We start from the raw sequence: 25,413 nt of genomic DNA, 5'->3' as shown, positions 1-25,413 counted from the left end.
CTCATGCTATCTCGAACCTCTCTATTTAAAGCAAGAAGTCATTAAAAGCTGTTTTTGCTCTATGAATTCTCTCATTCTGTGGCTAATCAAAATCTAGTAGCTTTACTACCCAAATATATGATCGGTATATATGTAAATAACCTTTTAAGATAAAAACAGTGCTCATAATCTGAAACATCGAAATGCAAAAATATCCACACGTGCTTAATGGAACCAAAGCTTTAGAAACCATGTGATCCCTTATTACTTTGGTAAAAATGTATTTAATTGTCTCTGTTTAATGATTATCTTCATTCCACCACATCCGATTTGTGTGATCTCCAATGCCCAAAATATAAAACAATCCTCAAATCTCTGTACAATCAGACTTAAAATATGAAACTCCGGTACGAGAAAAATAAATTCAATGAGCAGCAAATTATCAATATTATTTGATAGAAGTTCATACGTGTTGACACAGCAAGAATTACAAATTCAGCTAAAATGTTAATGTTCAATTTGTAGAAAACAAAAAAGTTCAAAAGGTCCAATCTGATCTGACAGATCGCGCTTTTGCCGGAAAATGTAGTGCACGGTTCTGCAACCAACAGTAAAATCCTTGGATGAACAACCAAAATTCAAGTTGTAAATCCTCTTCATACTAGAAAATCGTCTTATTTTTGTCTTCCCAGATTTCTTACTATTAAGATACTTCAGTTTGGTCGGAACGGTCTTTCCTTTCTGTCCCACAAAGTGGCAGACTCTTCCTTTGGCGAAACGAAATATCTGCGGTGCAAAATGTATTCTTTTTCACATGTCCGTAGTTCAAGTTAAAAGCAGTGTTCTGTCACAAGAGTATTCGTTCTGCGCGAGTTCCTGTGCAGAGTCCTTCTCCAGAATTAGCAGTAATGCACTTTACTGAGAAACAGGCAGGTGAAAATCACCCCAGTTTGCTATGCCTTTGTGGCACTGCTTGCTGGTTTGGGGTCATAGCCATATAGGAATGTGGCGGAAATTACCAAGATGGCTCCCAAGAAAAAGACACTATATTGAAGAAGAAAAAGAAATGTTATTTTATGAAACATTTTTTGAATAAGTAATACATTAGTAAACACAGATGGTAAAATAGTGCGTTTAATTAACCAGTGAAACACAGTTTACAAGTTCTCAGTACTATTTATAGGACACAAAGGTATGAAGGACCAAGGATAACTGTTTTTAAATACATAAGATTTAAACAAATATTAGTGCCACTCTAGATACTTGCCAAAACGTCAAACGTTCAATCAGAAGCCTCAAGAAACAGGACCTTAAACGAAGAATATTCCTATGAATAAATACCTTCAGCTATGGAACCCTATAGGCGTCCTCTGGTGCTGCTCTTGCAATTATCCTGAGGTTTCTTGTGAGAGAAGGTTGCATAGTGCTGAGCGACTTCCCTGCTCGTGGCGTACAGCTGAAAACGGAGGATGACCAAGGACACTTGTTGGCTGGACAGAAGCCAAATGCAGCTGCATGGGGCAGAGACACAAATACAATATGGTGCCACAGCACTGAGTGCAGCCCTGTGGACAACAGAGCCGGCATGAATGAAAGATGGTGGTCCTGTGCGCAGAGAAAAAAGGAACCGCCCGGGCAGGGCACCCCCATCCTGACATGGAGAAGTGAGGGTTTGGAGGCTCTGTCCCAGGTCCACAAAATTAACCACGGGCACAGTGCCACAGAGACACGGATGATAATGGGTGGCAGTCACTATGCCCAAAATGAAAATAAAACGAGAAGGGCAAGGTCACCAGAACATGCCTATATTGACCTGGGGAGGGGGAGAGGCATGACAATGTGGATGGCACCTAAAGGAATAATTGCCCATGCCTGATTAAAAGTGCCTTTACTGGGTGTGAGACACGCAGCACTACGAGGTAGCTGGCGATGTAATGACTCCCAGACATTTGGTCTTAGGGGTCCACTCCCGATCCTCGATCCTGCTTGTACTCATGAGCTCAGGTGTGTATGACAAAGAAGCTCAAGGCAGACATGGGGTCCCAGAAGGATAAAGTGAGGGACTCGCATAGTGGTGGTGCACAGTGGTGGCTCGCTGAGGGAGTGCTGCGGGGCGGTTAGGAGGGGCGGGGGAGGGGCAGGGTGGGGGGTAGTGGAGTCCGACATACGACAGACAAGAGTAAGTTAAGTAATTAAACAAATAAAACAATTTACCTTGCGTGCGCTGCATCGCCAACCAGGCGATGCAGCGCACGCCAGGTAAATTGTTTTATTTGTTTAATTACTTAACTTACTCGTGTCCGTCGTATGTTGGACTCCACTCTGCCCCTCCCTACAGCACTCCCTCGGCGAGCCACTGGTGATGCAGATACAGAAAACATGTTGAAGACAGTTGAAACAATGTTGGAGGGGCCAATGAGAAGTTTGCTACTGTCCTGCAAGCCATTCCCAACACAAGGCCCACACTGGGAAGCAGAATTGACTTGAAAACCATAGAGGTCAACTTGCTATGAAAAGATCATAGGAAATTGACCGACAGTGTGATGGAAACAAATTTAATCTGAAGTTGCTGTGCCCTACTGTGAAAGATTTGGAGGAGCAAATAAAGGAGTTAAAGGGGACGGTAGAGCTTCTTCACCATACAGAAGAGGATGCAGAAGGGTGCTCCAGGCGCAACAATATCCACCTCTTGGTTAACCTGGAGGATGTGAAGATGAGTTCTTTCTTGAGAAGTCATTAATAGATAATATATATGTAGGAACAAAATTGCGACTATTGGTGGTGGAGAGCACGCATGGAGTGCTGAGGTGCCTGCCGGCACCAGGGATGCCTCCTAGGCCCGTATTCTAAATTTCAGAGAATGCAATCACACCCTGCAGGTTGCAAGGAGGCCCATTACATGGACTATACCCAATAACGTGCAAATATTTCCAGACTGCAGGGGAAAGATGCACCTTCATGGAAGTAGAACAAGCATCAAACATACAAGATATTAAATATGCATTATTATACCCGAAAAGGTTTTGGATCAGTTTTAAGGGAGAATTATACTTTTACCTTGCAGGGTGAAGAATGGGCGTGGATGGAGTCAGATGGGACATCAAACCCCAAGGACTAGGGGAGAGCCAACCAAAAACACAGATTTTGACGCACTAACACAAAGAGCAAAGGGGACTCACACTGACGACCAAGGCAAGAGCATGCTTCAAAAGAAAGAGTGAAGCTGGTAGTTGAGGTTGCATCCTACAGAGACCAAAAAGTGCTGGCATCAGGTACGGACCAAGTAAATACCAGCAATGAAGACTCATAGGCAACATCCACATCGGAGTTGCTGGAGAAGAGTCTTGTAGTGACTCAGATGACTGCCGAACATGTGACATGATACACCAAAGAGGGAGGAAGACAACATCTGGGGTAGGGTAAGACTATTTCGTTTTCTGCACCCTCATGGCACAGGAGTAATAGCTGCTTGTGGGACACTGCAAGGGAAGACTGAAAACATGCTAGCAGATTAATACGAGTAACAAATATGTACTGATGAGTCCGTTGTCATTCAAAGTGTAAATCAGTTTCACACTCGCCACTTTTTTCCAACTGGAAATGAGAGTATTGTTTAAAGTAAGTTTATGGTATGATGCCAAGGCCATAATTCGAGTCTCACCCGGACAGAGGGTAGAGGATGGGAAGGGCAGCAGCAGTAATGATGCACAAGCACACTGACGGTATGGTATGGATACTCATGAGAACACCCTAGCAAATGATATGGGCACCAGGCATCAATTTTATGAAGCAAAAATTCCCACATTTATAGAGCCCACATTGAAGGTGGATGTGAGCCCCACCTGCCAGGAGGAGAGGGATGGAAGCTATGGCACGGAGTGATGCGGACATAAAGATAGGACTCGTAAATGCCCTTTGTGAATTCCCTTTGTGAATTCCCAAAGTCATAAACTTAGATGTGTGGTCTAAGTTTAGACCAAACGTGTAAGTGTACCTTTGTGAATCTGACCCTTAATGCCTTTGGACTCTCAGCTCTGAACAAACTTTGTCCAGTGGCTTGCATAGAAGGAGTTGTTAGTAGGCTTCTTAGCCAGCAAGATAATGTCTGTGACCTCATCGGAAGGTAAAATAAGTCTAACTAGCACTGTTTAATCTACACACATTCAGCCACAGCATGTTGGGATTGCAGTAGAGGACCAGGCCAGCCAGCTACAAGAGCAGGTTCTTTGTGGGGTAGAGTAAGAGATGTCCAAGTGCTGAATGGCAACAGACTGGCATACCATATCCTCCTGGTCTGAGATGATCAGAATTTGCTCTGCCAAAACCTACTGCACTTTCCACAGTAAGAACAGGACCAAGATGGTCTGGAATGCATTTAGGACAATCTGAACACGAAGGCTTCCCACAGGGACTCGTAGCAGAAAGAATATAGCACAAAAGTGAGACACTTCCTGTCTAGGGCTGTGGCGAAGAGAACCTGGAATTGAAACTCCAATCTAAAGATCGTCTCTGTCACTTTGGGAGTGTAGCTCCAGCTTGTGGTTCCACAGGGAGAGATGGCAGAGGGAACCTGCAAGATGGGCTGCCACTGGGAAGACTTCCTGTTGCTGCGCTCATGTCTGAAAGTGAATCAGCTCTCAGCATAGGGCCCATGACCGCACACCACCCTGTTTTTGGTATAATGGACAGCAGTGTTGTTGTACAGCAGAATCTGGGCAATGCTCCCTTAGATTGAAGGAAGAAAGGGCTTTAGAGGAAGATGTACTTCAGCTGCAGGCAGTCCATCTATGAAGAAGCAAGGTCCAACACAGACAAAAGACCTGCACCTTTATGCCACCCAGATGAACATACCAGTTGAACCCGGGAGCATCCATGGCCATGGTAGCCTAAGGCTGAAGGGTGCTGAATGGGTAACCCACATGAGAAGGCATCTATCCACCAGTGTAGAATCTGATGCACTGACTAAAAGATCCAGAACAGAACTGAGACTTCTTTGGTGTTACAACTACTACCTCTTCAGACACCTCTGGAAGGCTCTTATCTGCTATCTGGCCTGAACACCAACAGGATGCATAAGGCCCAGAAGGCGTAATACCTACAATACTGGGATCTGAGTTTGAGTCAGACACACTGAATCATTGTCAGAGTATGTGAGATCCTATGAGAAGGAGGAAAGGACTTCACAAGGGTTATGTGGAGTATTGCTCCTACAAAGGTCGGCCTTTATGTGGGAATGAGGGAAATTTCTGGAGGTTGATTGTAAAGCCTCAGTCAGGAGACGAGCCATAGCAATGTGTAAATGTTTGCGGACCAGCATTGGGGACTCTGACTTCACTAGCCAGTCATCACAGTACACAACTATGTGCAGTACTGATCTCAGCAAAATTACCAAGGCTGCCAGCACTTTCTTAAAGATGCGATGAACAGTTGTCAATCAGAAAGGGCAGACCACAAACTGAAATTGCTGGTATCCCACTGTGAACCTTAAGTAGCACATGTGGTTAGGAAAAACTGGAAGATTAGTACAGGCAGCTGGAGGTCCTGGGACACCATAAATCTCCAACAGGACCTGGCTTAATGACAACTTGAACCTTTTCTGCTGTATGAACAAGTTCAGAAGGCAGAGATCAATGATAGGCCTCAGGTCTCTGTTCTTCTGGGGATCAAGAAGTAATGGGAGTGAAATCTTGTGTCACTCTTTTCCGGAGGTACCACTTTAATAGCTTTTTTGTCTGCAAGGTCTTCTGCCTCCACAGATCATGAGCCAGTAAGCACACTCTGAAGGAAGGTGGAGAGGCTTGGAGAGGAAAGGAGGGGAAATCACAGCCTTTTGAGATCAGGTGGATCACCTAGCAGTCCATTATCGCCTCCGCCGAGTGTGAAAATGGAAGACCCATACTGGGGAGAAGAGTCCAAGGGCTTCAAAGGTGGCAGACCCTGCAGTAGACATTGGGGACTAAATCTGCTGCAGACCCCTTCGAACCACCCCTGACTTGAAAAAGAGTGATATCGTTTTTATGGCACCAAGATTGGGGAGAAGGCCGTTTTTGTCAACACTGCACAGCCCTACAATACCCACAAAATTCCAATACATATGTGAAATTGTTGCGCAGGGGAAGCCAGTCCCAGGGCATAAGTCATAACCCTTCTGTTCTTGAAGCAGTCCAAGAAAGAGTACGTTTTCTTTCCAAACAGCTGCTTACCATTAAAGGGTTTGGCCATAAACTTAACATGGGCATATTATGAGAAGTCAGTCCTATGCATCCGAGAATGAAGACTCAGCAGTCGTACTGGATACTGAGCCATGTCTACAGCCTCAAAGCCGCACTTGATAATCTGTTTCGCTGCATCATGGCCATCCCTCACTTAGAATAGATACATCACATATACTAGGAGGGTGACATATGTTTCACCAATTCACGTTAGTTATGAATGACACTGGAGTGCAGAGAGACAAGTTGTCGGAAGCAAAAAACTTTTCGACCCAAGTGATCAAGCTTCTTGGATTCCCTTTCCAGTGTAAACCATAGGAAATGAAATTAAGTTTTGCTTTGAGGACTATGTTTGAACAACCAAAAGCTCTGGTGAAAGGTAAGCATGGGTCACCCGCAATGAGCATAAGAAAAATATTTCTTCCTTGCTGTCATTATAAGGTCTAGAAGAGCCATACTGGATAGAGGTAAGGACCCTGCACAAGTTTAGAAGGATCACAAGAGTTACTTCAGAATGTGAGACTTTACTTCTGCAGAAGGCAAAACCAATTTCAAGGGCTACACTGCTTTCCAAATGAAAATGGTAGAAGATTTAGCCTCCTTCGTGATTGCCAAGAATGGTGGGAAATGCCCTCTAGCGTAGGATCGTTTTTACTGGCATTTTGTAAGAAGAAGTATATGCTGATATCAGCACTGTAATTCAGAAGGAGATCAGCCTCTGAGTAATCATCATCAAGGCCCTCCTAGTACTTACCCTATATAGTTATGGCATCCAAATCTGTGCTGAAAATCTCCTCTAAGGTAGTAAACCTTTGAGCTTTGGGGAGGTGTTCATAATAGGATTCATTGTAAAATTACCCTGGACCTCCTCTGCCACACAGAGGATTATCTCTCCTATTTACTACTTTGCCACAGGCTGACCGTCATTGAACTCTGCTTCAAAATTGGCACTGGGGATCATAGCAAATGGAATATGGCACCATAGCTGTTTTCAACTTCTCCATTGTGCTGGGGCCAAAGGCTGTGGGGGCCCTTTGCAGAAGGAATTGGAGTTGGAGTCTCCAAAGCCATGGGAATAGACCCTCCACCCCCACTCTTGGGGAGTAGCACAGAGAGTTGTAGAACTGCTCTGAAAAGATCCAGCATAACTAGCCAGATATCTCAACCTGCGTAGAGTTGGATGCAGGGTCAGAAGGAAACACCAGTCTCATCTTTGTATGCGCAAGTGCTGGGGGTTTGGGAACTGCCAGAAGTCAAGGACGAGCACGGAATGCGGTGGGAGGCAGAGAGACTCCAAATGGTCCCAGAAATAGGACCACTTACTTAAGGAAAAAATACTTCTCCTTACTATGGCGATTTTGTGTGAAGATCACTTAACAGAACATTCCCTGGAAAGTGACTTTTCTTTGGAAAAGGAGTCTGCATTAGGAGCCTCTTTGTGGGCCTTAGCCAAAAATATCTAGGCCTCCTTATCCCTCTGATGGCCTTCAAGTGCATGGAGGCGCAAGAGTCTCACACCACAACACCATGTCCCAACCTCAGACACCACATAGTGGCATGGTTTTGTGACACTGTTTGCAAGGTTTAAAGCCTGAGGCCTTTTAAGGCGACATTTAACCTAGAAACTGTTAGAGGAATTTGTTGGTGAGAAAGGCAGAGCTCTGTACTGTGTCAATGAAGTGCAGGAACCAGCTTGCTGGTTGATGCTTAACATACTCCGGTGACAACAGTCAAAATCCAAAGGCATAGTTGCAATGTCATACACTAAAAATAAATACATATTAATTATGTAATAAAGTATTTTCTACCCTACCAGCAGCCAAATGGTTAAACAAGGGAAGCATGCAGAACTAGGCAGTTATTTCAGTAGTTCCTGGTTTGCTTATTTGAACAGCTCTCATACTAGGGACGTGGAGGAGCGCCAAGAGAAGCAGCAGGATTTCTGTGGGATGAGCGCAAAATCACACAGGAAAGGAGGTAACATACAGGGGACTGAAAGAAACTGGAGAGATTCTTAGACAAATGAGCTTGGAAATAAGATGTTGCTCCAACCTCATTTGCATGGACAGGAGAAGCAGACGAATGCTACAGTGACAGGGCCCAGTAGCCACTGTTGTGTACCACCTTATTTCACCACACAACTAATGGACTTCTGCACCCGCTATAACTGTTTTTTTGCTTCCTACATTGAGCAAATCAAGAATTGTTTAGATAACTGGGGTACAAGTAGGCTAAATTACGACAGCATACAAAAAACGCTACCAAAAAAGTTAGAGGGCATTTCAATAAAATTTTATTTTTTTAAGAAATGAGGGGTACTGCATCTACTAATGGGGAACATTTTGGTTCCAAAATTTGAAATCTTTACATCTGTGTAGAAATGTACCCTTTGGGAAGATGACATGTGAGGAAAGTGTAGTTCACTTTCGGGTCAAGAAATAGCTCCAGTTGCCGAAAGTCGAGAGATGGTCCGGGATAAAATAGGTACCCGAGACTTGCCACTTCATGAATCTCTGTGATCATTGCGAAAGATTTATTCCTCAGAATGAACATCTTTCCTTGGGGGACAAGAGTGAACAGTGGTTTGTGTCCCTTTTGACAGGCTCAAGAAGGACTGCTATATAGAGTTAAGATCTGCTTCCTTCCACGATTTAAAACACACTGTCTCACCAAAGCAGGACTTTCGAGACCTTGCTGTCCCATATTTCCCTGACTGCTGATCTAATTAAAAAGACCGACTACAGCCCCCTGCATTAAAATTAAGTGCCAAGCTGACCATCAATGCAACTAGTGTCGCCCTAAGTAACTTTTTCAGTTAACGTAAACACTAATTCCCAATTGTTTACATTTCTACCCCACCTACCCCCTTCTAGTTCAATACATAAATTAAGCATTCGAAAGCACCATGCAAAACATAAGGTAAACATCATACTTTTTGCACAAAGCAATTCATTTTACATGTTTTACACAATATTCAAAAGAAAAAGGCACTTGTTAAAGGCAAAGATGAATGCTCCCGATACCATATTTCTGATTACAAGGCCTCCCTTAGGGATCCTTCACAGAAATAATCAAAGGTGTTTTCACCAACTTATTTACAACGTCTATAAAGATATTTCATTGTATGTTTAACTAAGAATTTTCATTTTCGTTTCAACTAGATCAACCCAAATCAATTCCACTGTTTTCCACTTTGCCCCAATCTAGAGTGATTGTTTTTTTTTTATTCTCAGTATAAAGATAGACCCCATGGAACTTACCCCAAATCCGTTGCCCCTTTTGGTTTATTTTGTTAATCATTCTTCTAAATCTTCCACCCTTGCAATCCTGGTTACTTATTTTTTAAGATACCTGGTGTATCCCCATACACCACTATGAAGAACAGTAAAATAGCAATTTACGCTGTCTGTAGCCGAAACATATAATAGTGAGGGCATGAAATAGACAGACAGGGATTGTGTAGGGTTAATGTCTCTTTCAGGTGCGCTTGTGAACAGAGCACAAACTAGCCAGGAGTTAGACAAACTGCAGAATTATGCAAAGTTGGGCTGGCAGTGGAGAGACAGAGTAGGCTGAGGAGGGTAGAACAAATATGATATATGCTAGATGTTAGGAAAGCTATACTATGGGGGCTGGCCCAACATAGGGCATGGAAAATCAAACTGTTCTAGTACATCTGAATCTGCTTAAAGCAAGTGTTCCACAGTTTTACTTTAGGCTATATTTCCGGGATAAATGTTACCCTGATACCAACCGACCAAAAATATACTGTAAAATGTATTGAGATGAAAATTTGGTACGGTCAACATTTTGACACAGATGCTTACATGTTGCTTTTTTCCCCACACAAAACATCACCCATATCCGTGAAGACTCCTGATCAACTATGCCAAATCCGAATCGAAATTTGAAGAGTTTATAACTTAGGGTACATTTACTTACTAATACGGAAGCTTAACATATTCTGCATATTGTGTTGCTTGCAGCAGAGGAATCTTCCTGAACTAGGAGCTTCTCAAAACTAGTGTAAAATGAAGGTTGAAGTCAAAGGCCACAGTTCTTTGATAAATTTGTCAAACCTTTTTTGTTTTTTTTTTTAAATAATTTGTTTCCCATGGGTGTTACAAATATACAACATTGTTAAACATTCTGCAATTGTTAGCAAAATATTTGGAAAATCCACATGTCCTAACAGAAGCGTGACTTTTTGGATGTGCCCTAGGATTATCTTGTATCCTCACCATTATTGAAGATAGAAATTGGACCTTACTGCCAGACCTCAAAACGGAAAGGACTGCTTTCATAGGATTTACATGCAAATAAAAATCTGACCCAGGAAAGCTAAACAAGTAAATGTAATTCAAACTCTCTGGTCATGCGCCTCAAGAGCTGCCAAATTATAACACTGCTCTCTGTTTTCTAAATAAGACTGGAATTCAAGCGTTCAGGAAATGCAGAAACTGGTGGCTTTAAATACCTGGTAGGAACAAAATCTTGGAGCCAAAAATACGAGATCAAAGTGGACAAAATTATCGACAAGGATGTTGCGAATCCCTTTAATATGTTATCAGCATATTTGATCACCGCTGCAATCACAAGACCTCCAAGTGCCTAAAAGAAATATAAAAAGGTGTGGTGTCACCATTAGTCTTCCGGATTAATTGATACATTTGCAAAAGACAGAATTGTTTTGAAACTAACAAGCTCACCAAGTTTTGCATATGAAGTATTTCGAGCCAGACACATCTGCACAGGTTTGGTAAATGTACAGGAATAATTATTTTAACTCACTCAATTGCCATTTGCTTTCTTTCCTAAGCTGATAACATATATCTTTATCAGCGTTCCAAGCAAAGGGGCAATGCAGTTTGGCTCCATAAATTCTTCGGAAATGTTAACTCATGCAGCCTTTGCCTTTCTTTCCTTTTAAGTTCCTGCGTAGACAGGTTCTCAGGACGGAGTGCCCATATTATGTGCACTGACTGAAACCAGGCAGAATAAGGTAAACAGCCGTATTAAGAGTTTGGTGGATAGGTATTCTGTCAAAACCTTAGCAGATGACCCATCCACCATAGACTATAAATGAATTGTCATACAGCAGACGGAACATCCATCACGTTTTTGAAATAATACCCTGCCAAGCTCTGAAGAAGACTCACAGTTTAATTGTTCATTTATCAAACAATAACTTGGATGGTTGTTTCGTGGTCATCTTATTGCACAGAGCAACGAACAATATATAAACCCAGTGAGATTTGGTGCCTTTACACAAATCACAAAGAGCTGACATTCCATATGTGTGTTTTCTATCCTCAAAATGATTGAGAACCCTTTGAAGCCTAATTAAAGCATCCATCTTCCTGCTACAGAAAGTTGTACAGGCGAATACTGATGGACAGAATACAATTATGAAACAATCTTGGGAAGGAAAGGAACATTAGCTGAAGAGCAACCCGTTGAGAAAACTTGACACAGAAGGTTAAGTGATAAGGAATTTAACTTATCGACAGTGTGTTTATAAGCAGTAACTATCAAAAAGTACAGCTAACAAACTTCATAGGGCAGGTGTCACTGATTCAACTGGTGTACCCATTAAATGTTCCTAAATTACACTGACGTCATAGTGGACTTTAACCTATTGAGGTTCCGTGTGGGACGGAACGACACTTTTGAGTGGTGACGAATATGGATGAGTTGGGTATCTACGAACCGCAAATGACGAGTATAGTGGGTGTACGCAGTTTCGCTACGCAACCACGTATGGTTCGTCTTATTTTTGGGTTTATTCATCTGAACCCTTGGGTTCCATTTTAGATACGGCATCCATTTTGTTTCTTGCCCTCAAGTAGCCAGCGAACGGACTTTTGTCCGCTTCGTGACCCTGGGACTCTCAAGCCTACACGAGAGACACGTGTTCCTTTGAGTATGACTTTTATGATGAGGGAAACGACACGACGAAGGCAGATGGACCCGCTCGAGGCTCATCTTGCCGTGCCGGTCTATTGTTTCAGCCATGCATACATTAGACACGGTGTCTCTGATCCCGTTATCAAGTTTCCTTTATTACTCCTAACACTCTTCTTTAACCTGTTGTGCATCCTTGTTCTTTCTTTGCATCTGTTTTTGTCCCTTCTCCTAATGTGTTTACGATCAGGATGGAATGTGTTTTATTGCAGAGAAGATATGCTTTTACAGTTGGGAATTGGCAATACTGTGGTAATCATGTTCCGGCCTCCTGAAACATGAACGCGACCCTTTTGAAGTTTATTGTGGGAACTGAGTTGTAATCTTTGTTCACTATATTGGGCTATGGGAAAAACGTGTATAAAAGGAGCGATCCACTTTTTGCAAATTGAAACAGTCTCCGAGAACCTACACGCTGTGTACTTCTTGTGACCTCTGTATCCCTGCAGTAAAATAAACGCTGATCTCTGACGCCGCTGGAAGTGTCCCGTGTCTCTGTGTTTGGTACGCCAGAACAGGTAACCCACGAAGGTTTCAGGTGTTGTTCCCTGGCACCGCTGGGTCTTAGAAAAACCCAGTCCTTCAGTTGGCGCCCAACGTGGGGCGACATCAGCGGTACCGGTCCAAAGCCCGACGATCGTGAGGAACTTCGTGTGAAATCTCCAAGGGAAGGTGCACCCCGCTTCATCGATCCAGTTGTCGAAATAAGTGGCCCGACGTCTTTTCCCGCGAAGATCCCAGCCTCCTGACGGCTGCGACGGACTGCTGCCCTGACTGTCGACCTGTTTTTGGCGCCTGGCGTAGTCCTTTGTACGGCGAGACGATAGACGGGCCTTCCTGGTGACGCCATTGTTCTTTCAGTTAAGTATTTGTGGGTCGCTCCCTGTGTTCCTTTGTTGTTTACATGGTACCATAGCATTTGTGGTTCTTAGTTGTTGGGTTTTATTTGACGATTGCAATTGCCAAAAACCGAGGGTCTCGCAAACTTTTTGCGAGGATATCGTAAATTCGATAGCCCTTGAAGTTTGTAAACTCGGTTAGTGTGCGCGATGCCTAGCCGTAGTACTTTGTTTGGGTTTCTCAAATGTTGCAGAATGGATTCCCGGCTGGAGGATTCATGTCCGATACCTCCGGTTGGAACTCCGATTTATGAGCTCTATAGTCGCCATGGCGTAGGTCCTATCGTGTATAATGAATATTGGGTCCGCTACACTAAAAATGATGGCGTTCTTAGTTGGCCATCTTATGGTAGTTTTGAAACTGCCGTTTTAGATAATTTAGAATCTAAACTGTTTAAAAAGAAGGCTAGGCCGGCCATGTTTGATTCCTTCCGGTTGTGGCGGAAAGAGGCCAAGCAGAAAGAAATCAAGCAGAGTAAGAAAAGTAAAAGAGAAGGCGTTATTGCGGTGATGCGGGATGCTGAACAGTATCAGCGAGACAAAGATGAGAAAGAGCAGGAAGTTAGTGCTCGACTTCATCATATGGCGGTGGATAAGTGTTATCCGGTGCTACCGCCTAACAATGATAAGTCAGGAGAAGAAGCGGTAGAGGATTCGCTATTGTCTTATCTGTTGAAATCACCACCCCCCTATGCTCCCGATACTCTGGGTCCTGTGATTCTACCTCTTCCTCCACCTGCTGTTTTGGCGGCTGCTGGTCAGCCCGCTGTTCCTCCCGCTCTCCCGAATCCCCTTGTGCCACAGATCGTTCCTCCTCTTTTACCGGCTTCTCTTCCTACTGCGCCTTTTCAAGTCCCTCCTCAGTCTGTTGTTCCTGCTACTCCTGGTGCCGCGTCTACTGCTATTGTCTCCACCCCTACTGTCGCCGCGCCTGGATCTTCTTCCTCTTCTCCTTCTGTTCGTAGTCGTCTCTTGACTGCTGTTGCTTCTCTTTATTCTCCGCTTTTTGGGCCAATACTCGGCTCGACTCTCTCAGATGTCGCTCAGAGGCGCAGCCAGCTTCCTGACGATAGAGAACGCGAATCACTGGTAAAAATGGCACGTAAATGGATTCGTAATCCTGTTAAATATCCTTCGCGTGTAGTGTTTGACACATTTTCTCAGTGTAAGGATCTTACCAATAGGATTCTGCAGGAGCGCCACGGAGTTCCAGAAGAAGACGTCGCTGGCCCCTGCCTTCCACCAGCACCTAGTGCCTCTATCAGAACCTAGAGCGCACAGGTACTAGGGGAAAACAGGGAAACAAAACAAGGTAAGAGGGGAAAATATCTCCACAGCTATAGTCCACTGCTCTTTCGGGATGTAACACCACAATTGAAGTTAGGTCTCTGTAGGACGCCCTGGATGCTGTGTCTCTAAAAGGGAATACCAGAATTAGGAAAACAGGGAGAGAGAATAGTGGAATGATATTCAACTGTAAGATGGAACTAGAAATACATGAATACCTAAGATCTGCTGTTAGGGGTAGGAAGCTTGCAGAAGATAGTCCGAGAAGAAGCCTTCTATACGTTTTCCTAAACTTAGAACATAAGAGACAATAAATATAAGTACCATTAATCTCTCAATGCCTCCCCTTCCCCACTACATGCTTTTCCCCGTTACCAGGTATGCAAGCAGGACGATGATTAGACGATACACTGCTCGTAGACAGCTCAGAAAGCAGTGTGAATAGGTGATGTTTCTTTCGGAGTTCTCCTGGGTCACTGGGACAATTAAGGCAAGTTTCAGAAGTCCAACTCCAAAGCGGCCCAGGGACCACCTCACTTCAGGTGAGAGCAGCACCAGCGGAGATGACGACAGGATGGAGGAATGTAGGGTAAGCGGAGTTCACAGCGGGGCAGGGAAGGCACCCCAGACACCCGGCCGGCCCTCGGGAGACAGCTCTGGAAAGGCGGGCGGAGCGCTGGGTATGCTTAAAGCAACAGTTGGGCAGGGAAAGCACCCCAGACACCCGGCCGGCCCTCGGGAGACAGCTCCGGAAAGGCGGGCGGAGCGCTGGGTATGCGGGGCTGTCGAGGGAGGCAGGACAAGTAAAGTAGAGGAATGCCTCAATTACGACAAGCGGGGAAGCCGCTAGCTCACCCAGCCTTGGGAAAGCCAGTTAGGCAGGCGAGTCGAGTACGGAGTTCAGATGTACCAAGTTCCGGTACGGGAATGGCCAAGACGAAGTCTTTGATACCCGAACAGGGTCTCCAGCAAAGGAACGCCTCGGACGGCGTCTAGAATCCAAATACAAGAACTGATTACAGGAAACAGGAAACGGAATACGCAACAACGGGGCAAACACTAGAACGCGAAGCACCGAGTCCTGGCGTGTTCCGCCTTTTCAACAGTCTCGTAGTTCACTGAGCATGCGCACCGGCACAGACTCCGATCACCTCTGAGCATGCGCACCGGCACAGACTGAGCACCTCGTTCTGCGCTCGGCAATCCTGACACTCAGTTTAATGCGCCCACTCAACGATTCGTGTTTGAGGAGTTGTGTAAATCATTGAAGGAGGAGTGGGATTATGATGTGGTAGATACTGTACCATCAGAGGTTTGAGCTCCAGCATCGGTTCACAACTGGTGTGATTGTAGGTGACAAGGTTCGAGAAGCTCTAGAACGTTTGTTATCCTTTCGATGTACAGTGCAACCCCGAGCATTGTTTAAGGAGGAGACGGCAGCATGGATGGCACAACCTGGTCAATATCCGATGCGGGAAGTTCCCCCAGTATGGATGCCAGGCGATCCTAATGCTAACCCTGCTGTCCCAGGCCGTTTTCAGAGAGTGTGGATACACCTCCCTTGGAAACGATCGGAAGTCTTACAGGTGAAGCAAACTTTGCCTGATCCCCGTAAAAATCCAGCAGGTTATTATAAAGAGTTGTCCCAATTGGTGGATGCTACTGTTATGAATCTAGCTGATATTGATATGTTGTTTGGCAATGTAGTGCCTCAGCCGATTTGGGCGAAAATTCGTCACGAGAATCACGCGGCTGAGTTAGGCGGTGACTGGGCTGCCCTTACAGCGGCAGACGCTCAGCAAGTCGGTGGGGCTAAGCCTGAGCAGCTTATTGTGGCGTTGCCCCAGAGGATTATTACTCTTATGAAAACGCTTATGCCGGCGATGCGCGTTAATTGGGACAAGCTGTCCGCGTGCAAGCAAAAGAGGGATGAAAGCGTATCCGACTTCTTTACGAGATTTGAGGAAGCATTTGTCGATCATAGTGGCCAGGATATGGGCTCAGAGGGTGGTCAGCGGCTGTTTGTTGATAAGTTTGTGTCGAACTTGTTGCCCGAACTTAGCAATAAGTTGAAAAATTCTGAGAGTTCATGGGCTGTTTCTACCACTGCTCAAATATTGGCTACGGCCCAATATTACGAAAATAGGGAAAAGGAGGAAAGTGAACGTGCAGATAAGAAAACAAAGGATCTTAAAACTAAGGTCTTATTGCAGCAAGCGTATCCTCCGCGCTCGAATTTTAATGATTCGCAACAGCCAAATAGATCGCAATCACAGTTCTCTAGATCGCAGACGCGAAATGACTCTCCTGCACCTCGTTTTGTGTTGGGATACAATCAATGTGCGTACTGTCGAGGGGAGGGCCATTTGAAGTTTAATTGTCCGGTTCTCCGTGATAGGAATAATGGTGTGTCAGCTCGAGGAGGACGTGGTGGTCCTCAACAAGCTTCACGTGGTAGAGGTCGTGGAGTTACTCAGAATCAGGCCGAGCGTTTTGCCACTTCCTCAGACTCGCAGAATTGTTTCGATCGACGCGATCTCTCGTCTGGTAGATCTGCTCAGTATCATGTGGATGACTGTTACGTTGAGCGTGATGTTGATATGGATGGTATCTACTAGGACAGCCATAGACGAAGGAAGGGAGAAGTATCAGTTCCGGTTGATCAGAGAGGGCCTTATGTTGAAGTAGCTACATTGGGTATCGTTGAGCCTTTTCTATTGGACACTGGTGCAGCGAAAAGTTCCATTATGCATTCGAAACTCCCTGGCGCGCCTTTGTCTGGCTTAACGAATGTTTCCGTTGGATTCTCTGGCGCCCCCGTTAGCAATCCAGTTTCTAGCTCCTTGCCACTTACGATTGGGTCTCATGAGTTAGAAGCTCCTTTGATTTTGACTACTGGTTGTGGTGAGAATCTTTTGGGTTTGGATTTGTTGAAGAGGTTACATGCGACTCTGTACTGCTCTCCTACGGGTGTGGAGCTTACGTTGGGTGAGAATGTGATTTCCCCTATGTATCTATCGATCGATAAGCTCCCACCGGAATTGAGTTCTCTTCCAGCTTCTTTGTGGGCAACAGGTCCCAATGATGTGGGCCTGTTGGATATCCCACCTTATGTTGTTCAATTGAAAGTTGATGCGCGCTTACCACGCATACCACAGTATCGTATTTCCCTTGATGGTGAACGGGCACTATTAGCGATCATTTACGATCTGATCGGTAAAGATGTTATCGAGGAGACACGAGGTAACGTGTGTAATAGTCCCGTGTTGCCTATTCTGAAACAAACTGATCCGTCCAAGCCTCCCGTGTACCGTCTAGTTATTGACTTACGGGAAGTCAATAAAATTGTTGTCCCACAGTTTCCTGTGGTTCCAGACATTACAGCTTTACTGACTCTGATTCCAGCCTCTGCATCATGGTTCTCGGTAATCGATCTGAAGAATGCGTTCTTTAGCATTCCGATTGCTGAGGAAAGTCGTGATTTGTTCGGATTTTCGTTAGGAGGTCGCAGTTTCCGGTTCAAACGCGCACCTCAAGGCTATTGTGAGAGCCCATCGATATACAGCCAAGCTCTTAAAAGTCAATTGGATGCATTTGTGCTGCCGACTGGTGCGGCTTTGATTCAGTACGTTGACGATCTGTTGGTAGCTGCAGATACTGAACAAATTTGCAAGATTGCTACTGTGTCACTGTTACAGCATCTCTGTGACTTAGAAGGTTGACCCCTGAAAGAATCGCAGCAATTGCTCGAATGACTGTGCCAACAACTCAGAGAGATGTGCGTGCCTTTTTGGGTATCACGTCGTACTGCAGACAGTGGATTCCGAATTTTTCACTGTTAGCGAAGCCATTGATAGCTCTCACGTGCAAGGATGTTTCGACTCCTTTGCCGTGGACGGAGGAATGTCAGAAAAGTTTTTCTGAACTACGTGATGCGCTGTGTTCGGCTCCCGTGTTAGGTACTCCTGATTATAGCAAGCCATTCACATTATACGTTCACGAGAGGGAAGGTTGTGCGTTGAGTGTTTTAACGCAACAATTTGGCGACAAGCAGCGCCCGTGTGCATATTTTTCCTCGACCTTAGACCCGGTAGCTAGAGCGTTGCCAAGTTGCTTGAGGGCGACAGCGGCGTCTATTCGACAGTCCGCAGGTCTTGTTATGGATAATATGCTCATGGTGATGGTTCCGCATGCAGTTGATACTCTCTTGAATCGGACAAAGACTCAACATCTGACGAGTGCAAGGTTGTCTGGGTACGAGCTGACCCTTTTGGCAAGTCATATACAGATCAAACGTTGTAATGTACTGAATCCAGCGACATTGTTGCCGATTAATATGGAATCAGATGATGTGCCACCACATGATTGTTATTTACGAACTGAGGAGGAAACAAAAGGTTGTGTGGACCTGAAAAACACTCCCTTGACAGATCCCGATGGTACCTTGTATGTGGATGGGTCGTGCTTTAAATTGCCGAATGGTGATGTGACGACTGCGTATGCTGTAGTAACGTTGAGCACGGTTGTGGAAACTGCGAGATTGAATCAGAATTCAGCACAAGCTGCAGAGTTGATCGCATTGACAAGAGCGTGCGTTTTGTCTAAAGGAAAGCGAGTGAATGTGTTTACCGACAGTCAGTATGCATTCGGTGTTGCGCATAATTTTGGAAGATTGTGGAGAGAAAGAGGATTTATGACATCGCATGGTACGAAGATCCAACATGGGCAGCTCGTGAATGACCTTTTGGATGCACTTACACTGCCTAAACAAGTGGCAATTGTTAAATGTAGTGCACATCGGAAAGTGACGGATGATGTCGGTCGTGGTAATGCATTTGCGGATGAGATTGCTAAGGAAACGGCTAAGGATCTTGCGACCCGAATGTATGTCACGAGTTCAGTAAGGTGGCCGACAGAGACTGGTATGTGTGAAAATACTATTGAGAGTGTGAAAGCAATTCAGAACGAGGCTACCAAAGCTGAGAGGACTAAGTGGAAAGAAAGTACGGGAAAGTTGGATATGTATGGATGTTGGGTTGACCTGACGGAATGTCAGAGGTGGATGTTACCAGATGCGTATGTATTAGCTGTTGTGACGATGGCTCATGGGTTGGCACATATCAGTGCGAAAGGAATATGTAGGTTCTTGTCCCCTGTATGGAGAAATGAGGGTATTGCTAAATGTGCCGAGAGAGTGGTTAAGAATTGTATGGTGTGTTTGATGCACAATCCTGGCAAGGGTACCCCCACTCCACCTGGTCATTTTGCTCCTCCTGTTTGTCCCTTTGAGGTTATCCAGCTGGACTTTATCCATATGGAGAGATGCAATAACCTAAAGTATGTTTTGGTTGTGGTTTGTGCGTTCTCCAGATGGATTGAGGCCTATCCTCTTAAGGATAACACTGCCCTGTCCACAGCAAAAATCCTGCTGAAGGAATACTTTCCTCGGTACGGAATGCCACGGATTGTATGGTCGGATAATGGGAGTGAGTTTGTGGGAAGTGTAATGCAGTGTGTGTGTAAGGGCCTTGGAATTTGTCAGAAATTCCATAGTGCTAATCATCCTCAGGCAGCGGGTTTGGTTGAAGGGTACAATGGTACCCTGAAACTGAAACTCGCCAAGATTCAAGCTACGACTGGTTTATCGTGGCCTGATGCCTTGCCTCTGGCTCTCCTATCGACCAGAGCGACCGTACACTCTCGAGTAGGGCTTAGCCCATATGAGATTGTGTTCGGCCGCCCTGCGAATATTTGGGGGGTTCCGAGACCAAGGGCCTTTGATAGTCTTGAGTATCCAATGTTAATTGATTACTTGCATGATTTGACCACTAAACTACGGTTAATCCATCAACAGGTCTTTGAAGCTCTACCGGCGCAGACAGAGGGTCCTGGACACCAGCTCCGGCCAGGGGACTGGGTCGTTACCCGAAATTTTGGTCGAAAGCGTAACTTGGAGCCAAGATTTGTAGGACCCTTCCAAGTCTTATTGACGACGAGGACTGCGGTTCGACTGGAGGGCAGGAAAAATTGGGTACACGCCAGTCACACGAAGAAGGTGCCGATCCCCTTACCAACGGATGGTTGGGTGAGGACTGGGATTTCGGCAACAGAAACTGAGACTCCTTTGCACTTTGTGCCGTTTAGCGACGCTCAACCGGTGGGGAGTGATTTGTCACTGCCAAACCCACCTGAAGAGTCATCGGTAGCAGAGAACCAAAGGTCTGACTCGTTGTCCATTTCATCGAACACTGTTGCGCCAGCTGAACAATTGTTTGTAGAGCAAACTCAACCTGGAAGAAGCCGATATTTTCTTCGTTCAAGGACTAATAAAAATTAGTTGTATATTTGTTTTTTTGATGTTATGAACATTATGGACAATTATATCCTTTCTTTTTGAGTTTTTATGTGCTGTCCCGCGGCTAAGAGATTTGTGATTTGAGCTTTTCGAGGAAACCTCTCCATCCGGGTCACCGTAGGGCCGTGCGGGTACTCCTTTCTGTTTAGCAGGTTTCTGACGCTAGGTCGGTTACTTTTGTCGATTCCTGGGAACTCCTGGGGATTGATAACTGCTTCTCAGAACGAAGTGCGTCAAGTACGTCACGGACGGTTTGTAGAGGATGGCATTCTCTAAGCTGTTGGAAGTAGAAAGGATGTCGGCGCAGAGATCAGAATTAAGAAAAGTTGTATGTACAAAATGTTTTTTGTTTCAGGTGTTACTACTGTTCCTGACCGTATCTATGTTATTGGTGGGTGGAGTATATTTCGGAGTACAGTTGTTATTACCTTCTGTTTCACCTACCCTTTCTCCTAAACTAAGCTCCCTCACCACTGTTTCCCCACATTCTTTTCATCCTCTGCCTCAACATGAACAGGTTAGACGTGCGGAGTTCATGAACAACTCCTTTGTTCAACTTCTACATCAGCATCAGTTGGTGATGAACACTACCAATTGTTGGGTGTGTGGGTTAATGCCACATACCATGGATAGGGGTATTCCGTATTTGGTTCTTCCCTACAGCTCCCAGGGTTCGGCTCGAGCATTCCAAACTATGTTCCGTAGTGCACTAGATTCCTACCCCAGTCGAGAGCCACGTTCTGCTACTTTTGGTCCTGGGCCGTATCACAAACCTTTGGCGATAGCGATAGCGGATTTAGATAGAGATGTTTTTGATGCATCGCTTATCCCAAGTGAGGAGGTACAGGCTTACAAGGATCTGAGCGAGGCTGAGTATAGTACGTCAGTGGGTGATAGACAGCTTAAGAGCTCGTCCCCAATATTGATTGTACCACACCTCGGTAATTTCTGCTTGAAAGGTTTGGGTCGAAATCCGAGAGCACAACTTGGGAACAGTGCTTGCACTGAGACGTATGTTTTGCCGATGCTCTCTTCCCCCGTTTTTCTGACCGCTAAGGGCACTTATTTTGTAGGTTATGAACGCGCATATACATGGTTACCCCGTGATTTTTCGGGTACCTGTTATATTGCGAATCTTCTACCACCGACTTTCACAGTTGCCTCAGATTATCACAAAACTAGAGTTGTGAGAGGTGTTATTAGCAAAGAGGATACTGCCGGTCAAGAAGCAGGAGACTTCTTTAAGGGTTTCTTGCCGTTTTGGGGACCTATGGTTAATAGTAGGAACTTAAGACAACTGACACGTGTAGTAGAGTCGACTGCTAATATTACTGCAAGTGCCCTTGGTAATCTCACGGCTGAACTTCAGGCGGATAGACTCATGACGTTACAGAACCGTATGGTTCTAGATGTTGTTCTCGCAGATAGAGGTGGTGTGTGTAAAGTTATCCATTCGAGTTGTTGCATTTATATTCCTGACAATGCTCCAACTGTTTACCAAGCCATCTCGAAGTTGCACAAGATCTCCGAGTCCATACACGTGGACGAAGGTAATTGGACGCTCCTAGGATGGTTTTGGGGCCTGATGTCAACTTGGGGTTGGAAGATTCTGATGATCGTAGGGGTTGTTGTAACGTTTCTGTTCACGTGTTGTCTTTGTGTACAGTGTGGTCCTGCCTTATGTGGCCTATGTGCTACAACGTGTATAAGACGACCATCTGTTACGAAGGAGACGTTGATGAATAGAATGATGTTCCAGCAGCAACTGAACGACCTGATGAATATTGAAGTAGATTCTGATCTTGACTAGTGCTTGCCTACATGAGGGCAAAAGGAGCGTCTGAGGTTCCGTGTGGGACGGAACGACACTTGAGTGGTGACGAATATGGATGAGTTGGGTATCTACGAACCGCAAATGACGAGTATAGTCGGTGTACGCAGTTTCGCTACGCAACCACGTATGGTTCGTCTTATTTTTGGGTTTATTCATCTGAACCCTTGGGTTCCATTTTAGATACGGCATCCATTTTGTTTCTTGCCCTCAAGTAGCCAGCGAACGGACTTTTGTCCGCTTCGTGACCCTGGGACTCTCAAGCCTACACGAGAGACACGTGTTCCTTTGAGTATGACTTTTATGATGAGGGAAACGACACGACGAAGGCAGATGGCCCCGCTCGAGGCTCATCTTGCCGTGCCGGTCTATTGTTTCAGCCATGCATACATTAGACACGGTGTCTATGATCCCGTTATCAAGTTTCCTTTATTACTCCTAACACTCTTCTTTAACCTGTTGTGCATCCTTGTTCTTTCTTTGCATCTGTTTTTGTCCCTTCTCCTAATGTGTTTACGATCAGGATGGAATGTGTTTTATTGCAGAGAAGATATGCTTTTACAGTTGGGAATTGGCAATACTGTGGTAATCATGTTCCGGCCTCCTGAAACATGAACGCGACCCTTTTGAAGTTTATTGTGGGAACTGAGTTGTAATCTTTGTTCACTATATTGGGCTATGGGAAAAACGTGTATAAAAGGAGCGATCCACTTTTTGCAAATTGAAACAGTCTCCGAGAACCTACACGCTGTGTACTTCTTGTGACCTCTGTATCCCTGCAGTAAAATAAACGCTGATCTCTGACGCCGCTGGAAGTGTCCCGTGTCTCTGTGTTTGGTACGCCAGAACAGGTAACCCACGAAGGTTTCAGGTGTTGTTCCCTGGCACCGCTGGGTCTTAGAAAAACCCAGTCCTTCACTATCATTGTTAAAATGTTACTTCAAGCTCCTGATTCACAGACACTCAATTTTTTAATAGATTGTTCATAAAGTTGTTTAGGCTAATAACCTATTCTGACAATATCGATGTTGAGATTTTCATCAGCTATATGTGTGCAGAGGTGCGTGAGTTATAGTAAGTTTGGGTGGTCGTAAATTATAACTTCAAGCTATCACTATAAAGTTATAACAAACTTTTGAATTTATAAGTTTTGTGTGGTTTAAGTTAGTTTTACAAAGAAATAATAAATATAGCTTTCCTAACTATAACTAATCTTAAACCTTATTTTTTAATTGAATATATATATATATTCACTGAAAAAAAAAAAAGTTATAGGGACGATATAGTTAGACTCAGATTTTATTCACACAAAACCATAGAAATTCTGCAGTTATAGTTACCTGGGCTAACAATAACTTACACCTCCACAAAGCACTACTTACGACCACTCACTTACCACTCATGACATGGTCAGTGACATCACTCATGACATCTCAAATGACATCACTGATGATATCATTCAGTGAGTGTGTTCAATTTAAAGATATATACTAAGCTATTACATAAGCTAAATCATTATACTTTATGTAGTACTAATGAGTGCTACTATTTCTAATGTTATCTGAGTGGATGTGTGAATGTCTGTATAAGGGTGTGAGTGGATGTCTCAGTGGCTATGTTGCTTTCTCAGTGGTATGTGGGTGGCTAAATGGGTCTGTGGAAGGGTGTGCAAGGGGTTTTCTGGGTGTAGGTATTTTTTAAGAGTTTAATTATTATTAAACATATATACTAAGCTACTACAAAAGTTAAATTAGTATAATAGGTGTACTACTGAGTGATACTGCTTCTAACATATATTATGTGTGTGGCTGTGTTACTGTATGTATCCGTGTGTGAGTGGGTGTCTGAGTAGCTGAGTGGGTTGAGTGAGTGGCTGTATGGTTGAGTGGCTGTATGGGTGAGTGGCTGTATGGGTGTGTGAATGGCTGTATGAGTAAGTGGGTGGGTGGGTGTGTAAGTGGTCCTATAGGTGAATAAGTATGAGTGTGTGTGTGTGTGTGTGTGTGTGTGTGTGTGTGTGTGTGTGAGTAGCTGTATGGGCGAGTGTGTGGCTCGGTGAGTGGTTGGAGGAGTAGATGTACAGGTAAGTGAGTATTTGTGCGAGTGGCTGTGTGAGTGAGTGGGTAGTTATGTGAAGAGTTCTATGGATGAGTGAGAGGTTGTGAGAGTACTTGTATGTGTCTGTGAATGGGTATGTGAGTGGTTGTGTGAGTGACTGAGTGGGTGTATAAGAGGAAGTAAAGGGGTGAGTGGGTGCATGAGTGGTTCTGTTGCTGATGTCATCAGTGATGCCATTGGAGATGTCATCAGTGATGTCACTGACCATTTCATGAGTAATGTAATCTGTGAGGTCATAAGAAGTGCACTGCAGGGCATAAATTATAGTTAGCTCAGGTAACTACAACTGCTGAATTTTGCCGGTTTTGTATGAGTGAAATCTGAGCCTAACTATAACGTCCCTGTAGTGAATTTCAAGTTTAAAAAAAATTGTATTTCCTAACTGTAACCTTTGAGAGGGTTGTGTGATCGAGTACAAAAGTGTGTCACTGGGTGTGTGAGCAGGTGCATGACTGTCTGAGTCGGTCTGTGTGTGGGTGCGAGAGTGTATGAGTGGGTTTGAGAGTGCCTCCATAAGTGTGGGCGTCAGTCTGAATGAGTGCATGAATCTTTGAGTGGGTCTGTGAGTCGGTGCTTGAGTCTCTGAGTATGTCTGAGAGTGGATGTAAGAGCAGGGGCGGCTCCTCTGTTGAGGGGAGGAGCGTCGCCCCACTCAAAATCCCCCCAAATCAGTGAAAAATAAAATGGTAATTTATTACCATTTTATTTTTCTTCCCAGTCTCAAACAGAGCATCAGGACAGGGACGGGCCGTTGCTGAGTGACAGCAG

At 44.7% G+C, this 25,413-nt stretch overlaps 1 protein-coding gene across 6 annotated transcripts in view; it reads right to left on the bottom strand.

The window, feature by feature from the left end:
- Window positions 1-204: 204 nt before the first annotated feature.
- Window positions 205-25,413, bottom strand: part of SLC35A3 (solute carrier family 35 member A3) — a 157,029-nt gene continuing 131,820 nt past the window's right edge. For 4 of the 6 annotated variants that reach the window (XM_085601882.1, XM_085601883.1, XM_085601879.1 and 1 more), the window contains exons 7-8: window positions 10,669-10,802; window positions 205-1,023 (exon numbers count right to left, since the gene is read on the bottom strand). In XM_085601882.1, coding sequence (XP_085458008.1) covers window positions 933-1,023; window positions 10,669-10,802 — 225 coding nt within the window. In that variant the 3' untranslated portion in view covers window positions 205-932. The remainder of the gene's footprint in view (window positions 1,024-10,668; window positions 10,803-25,413) is intronic. The other 2 variants (XM_085601885.1, XM_085601884.1) reach the window with 1 other exon arrangement.

The sequence above is a fragment of the Triturus cristatus genome, chromosome 4_2 (assembly GCF_964204655.1).
Source record: "Triturus cristatus chromosome 4_2, aTriCri1.1, whole genome shotgun sequence".
Taxonomy (NCBI): domain Eukaryota; kingdom Metazoa; phylum Chordata; class Amphibia; order Caudata; family Salamandridae; genus Triturus; species Triturus cristatus.
The sequence above is the reverse complement of the archived record's forward strand: the minus strand, read 5'-3'. Positions and strand labels throughout refer to the sequence as shown.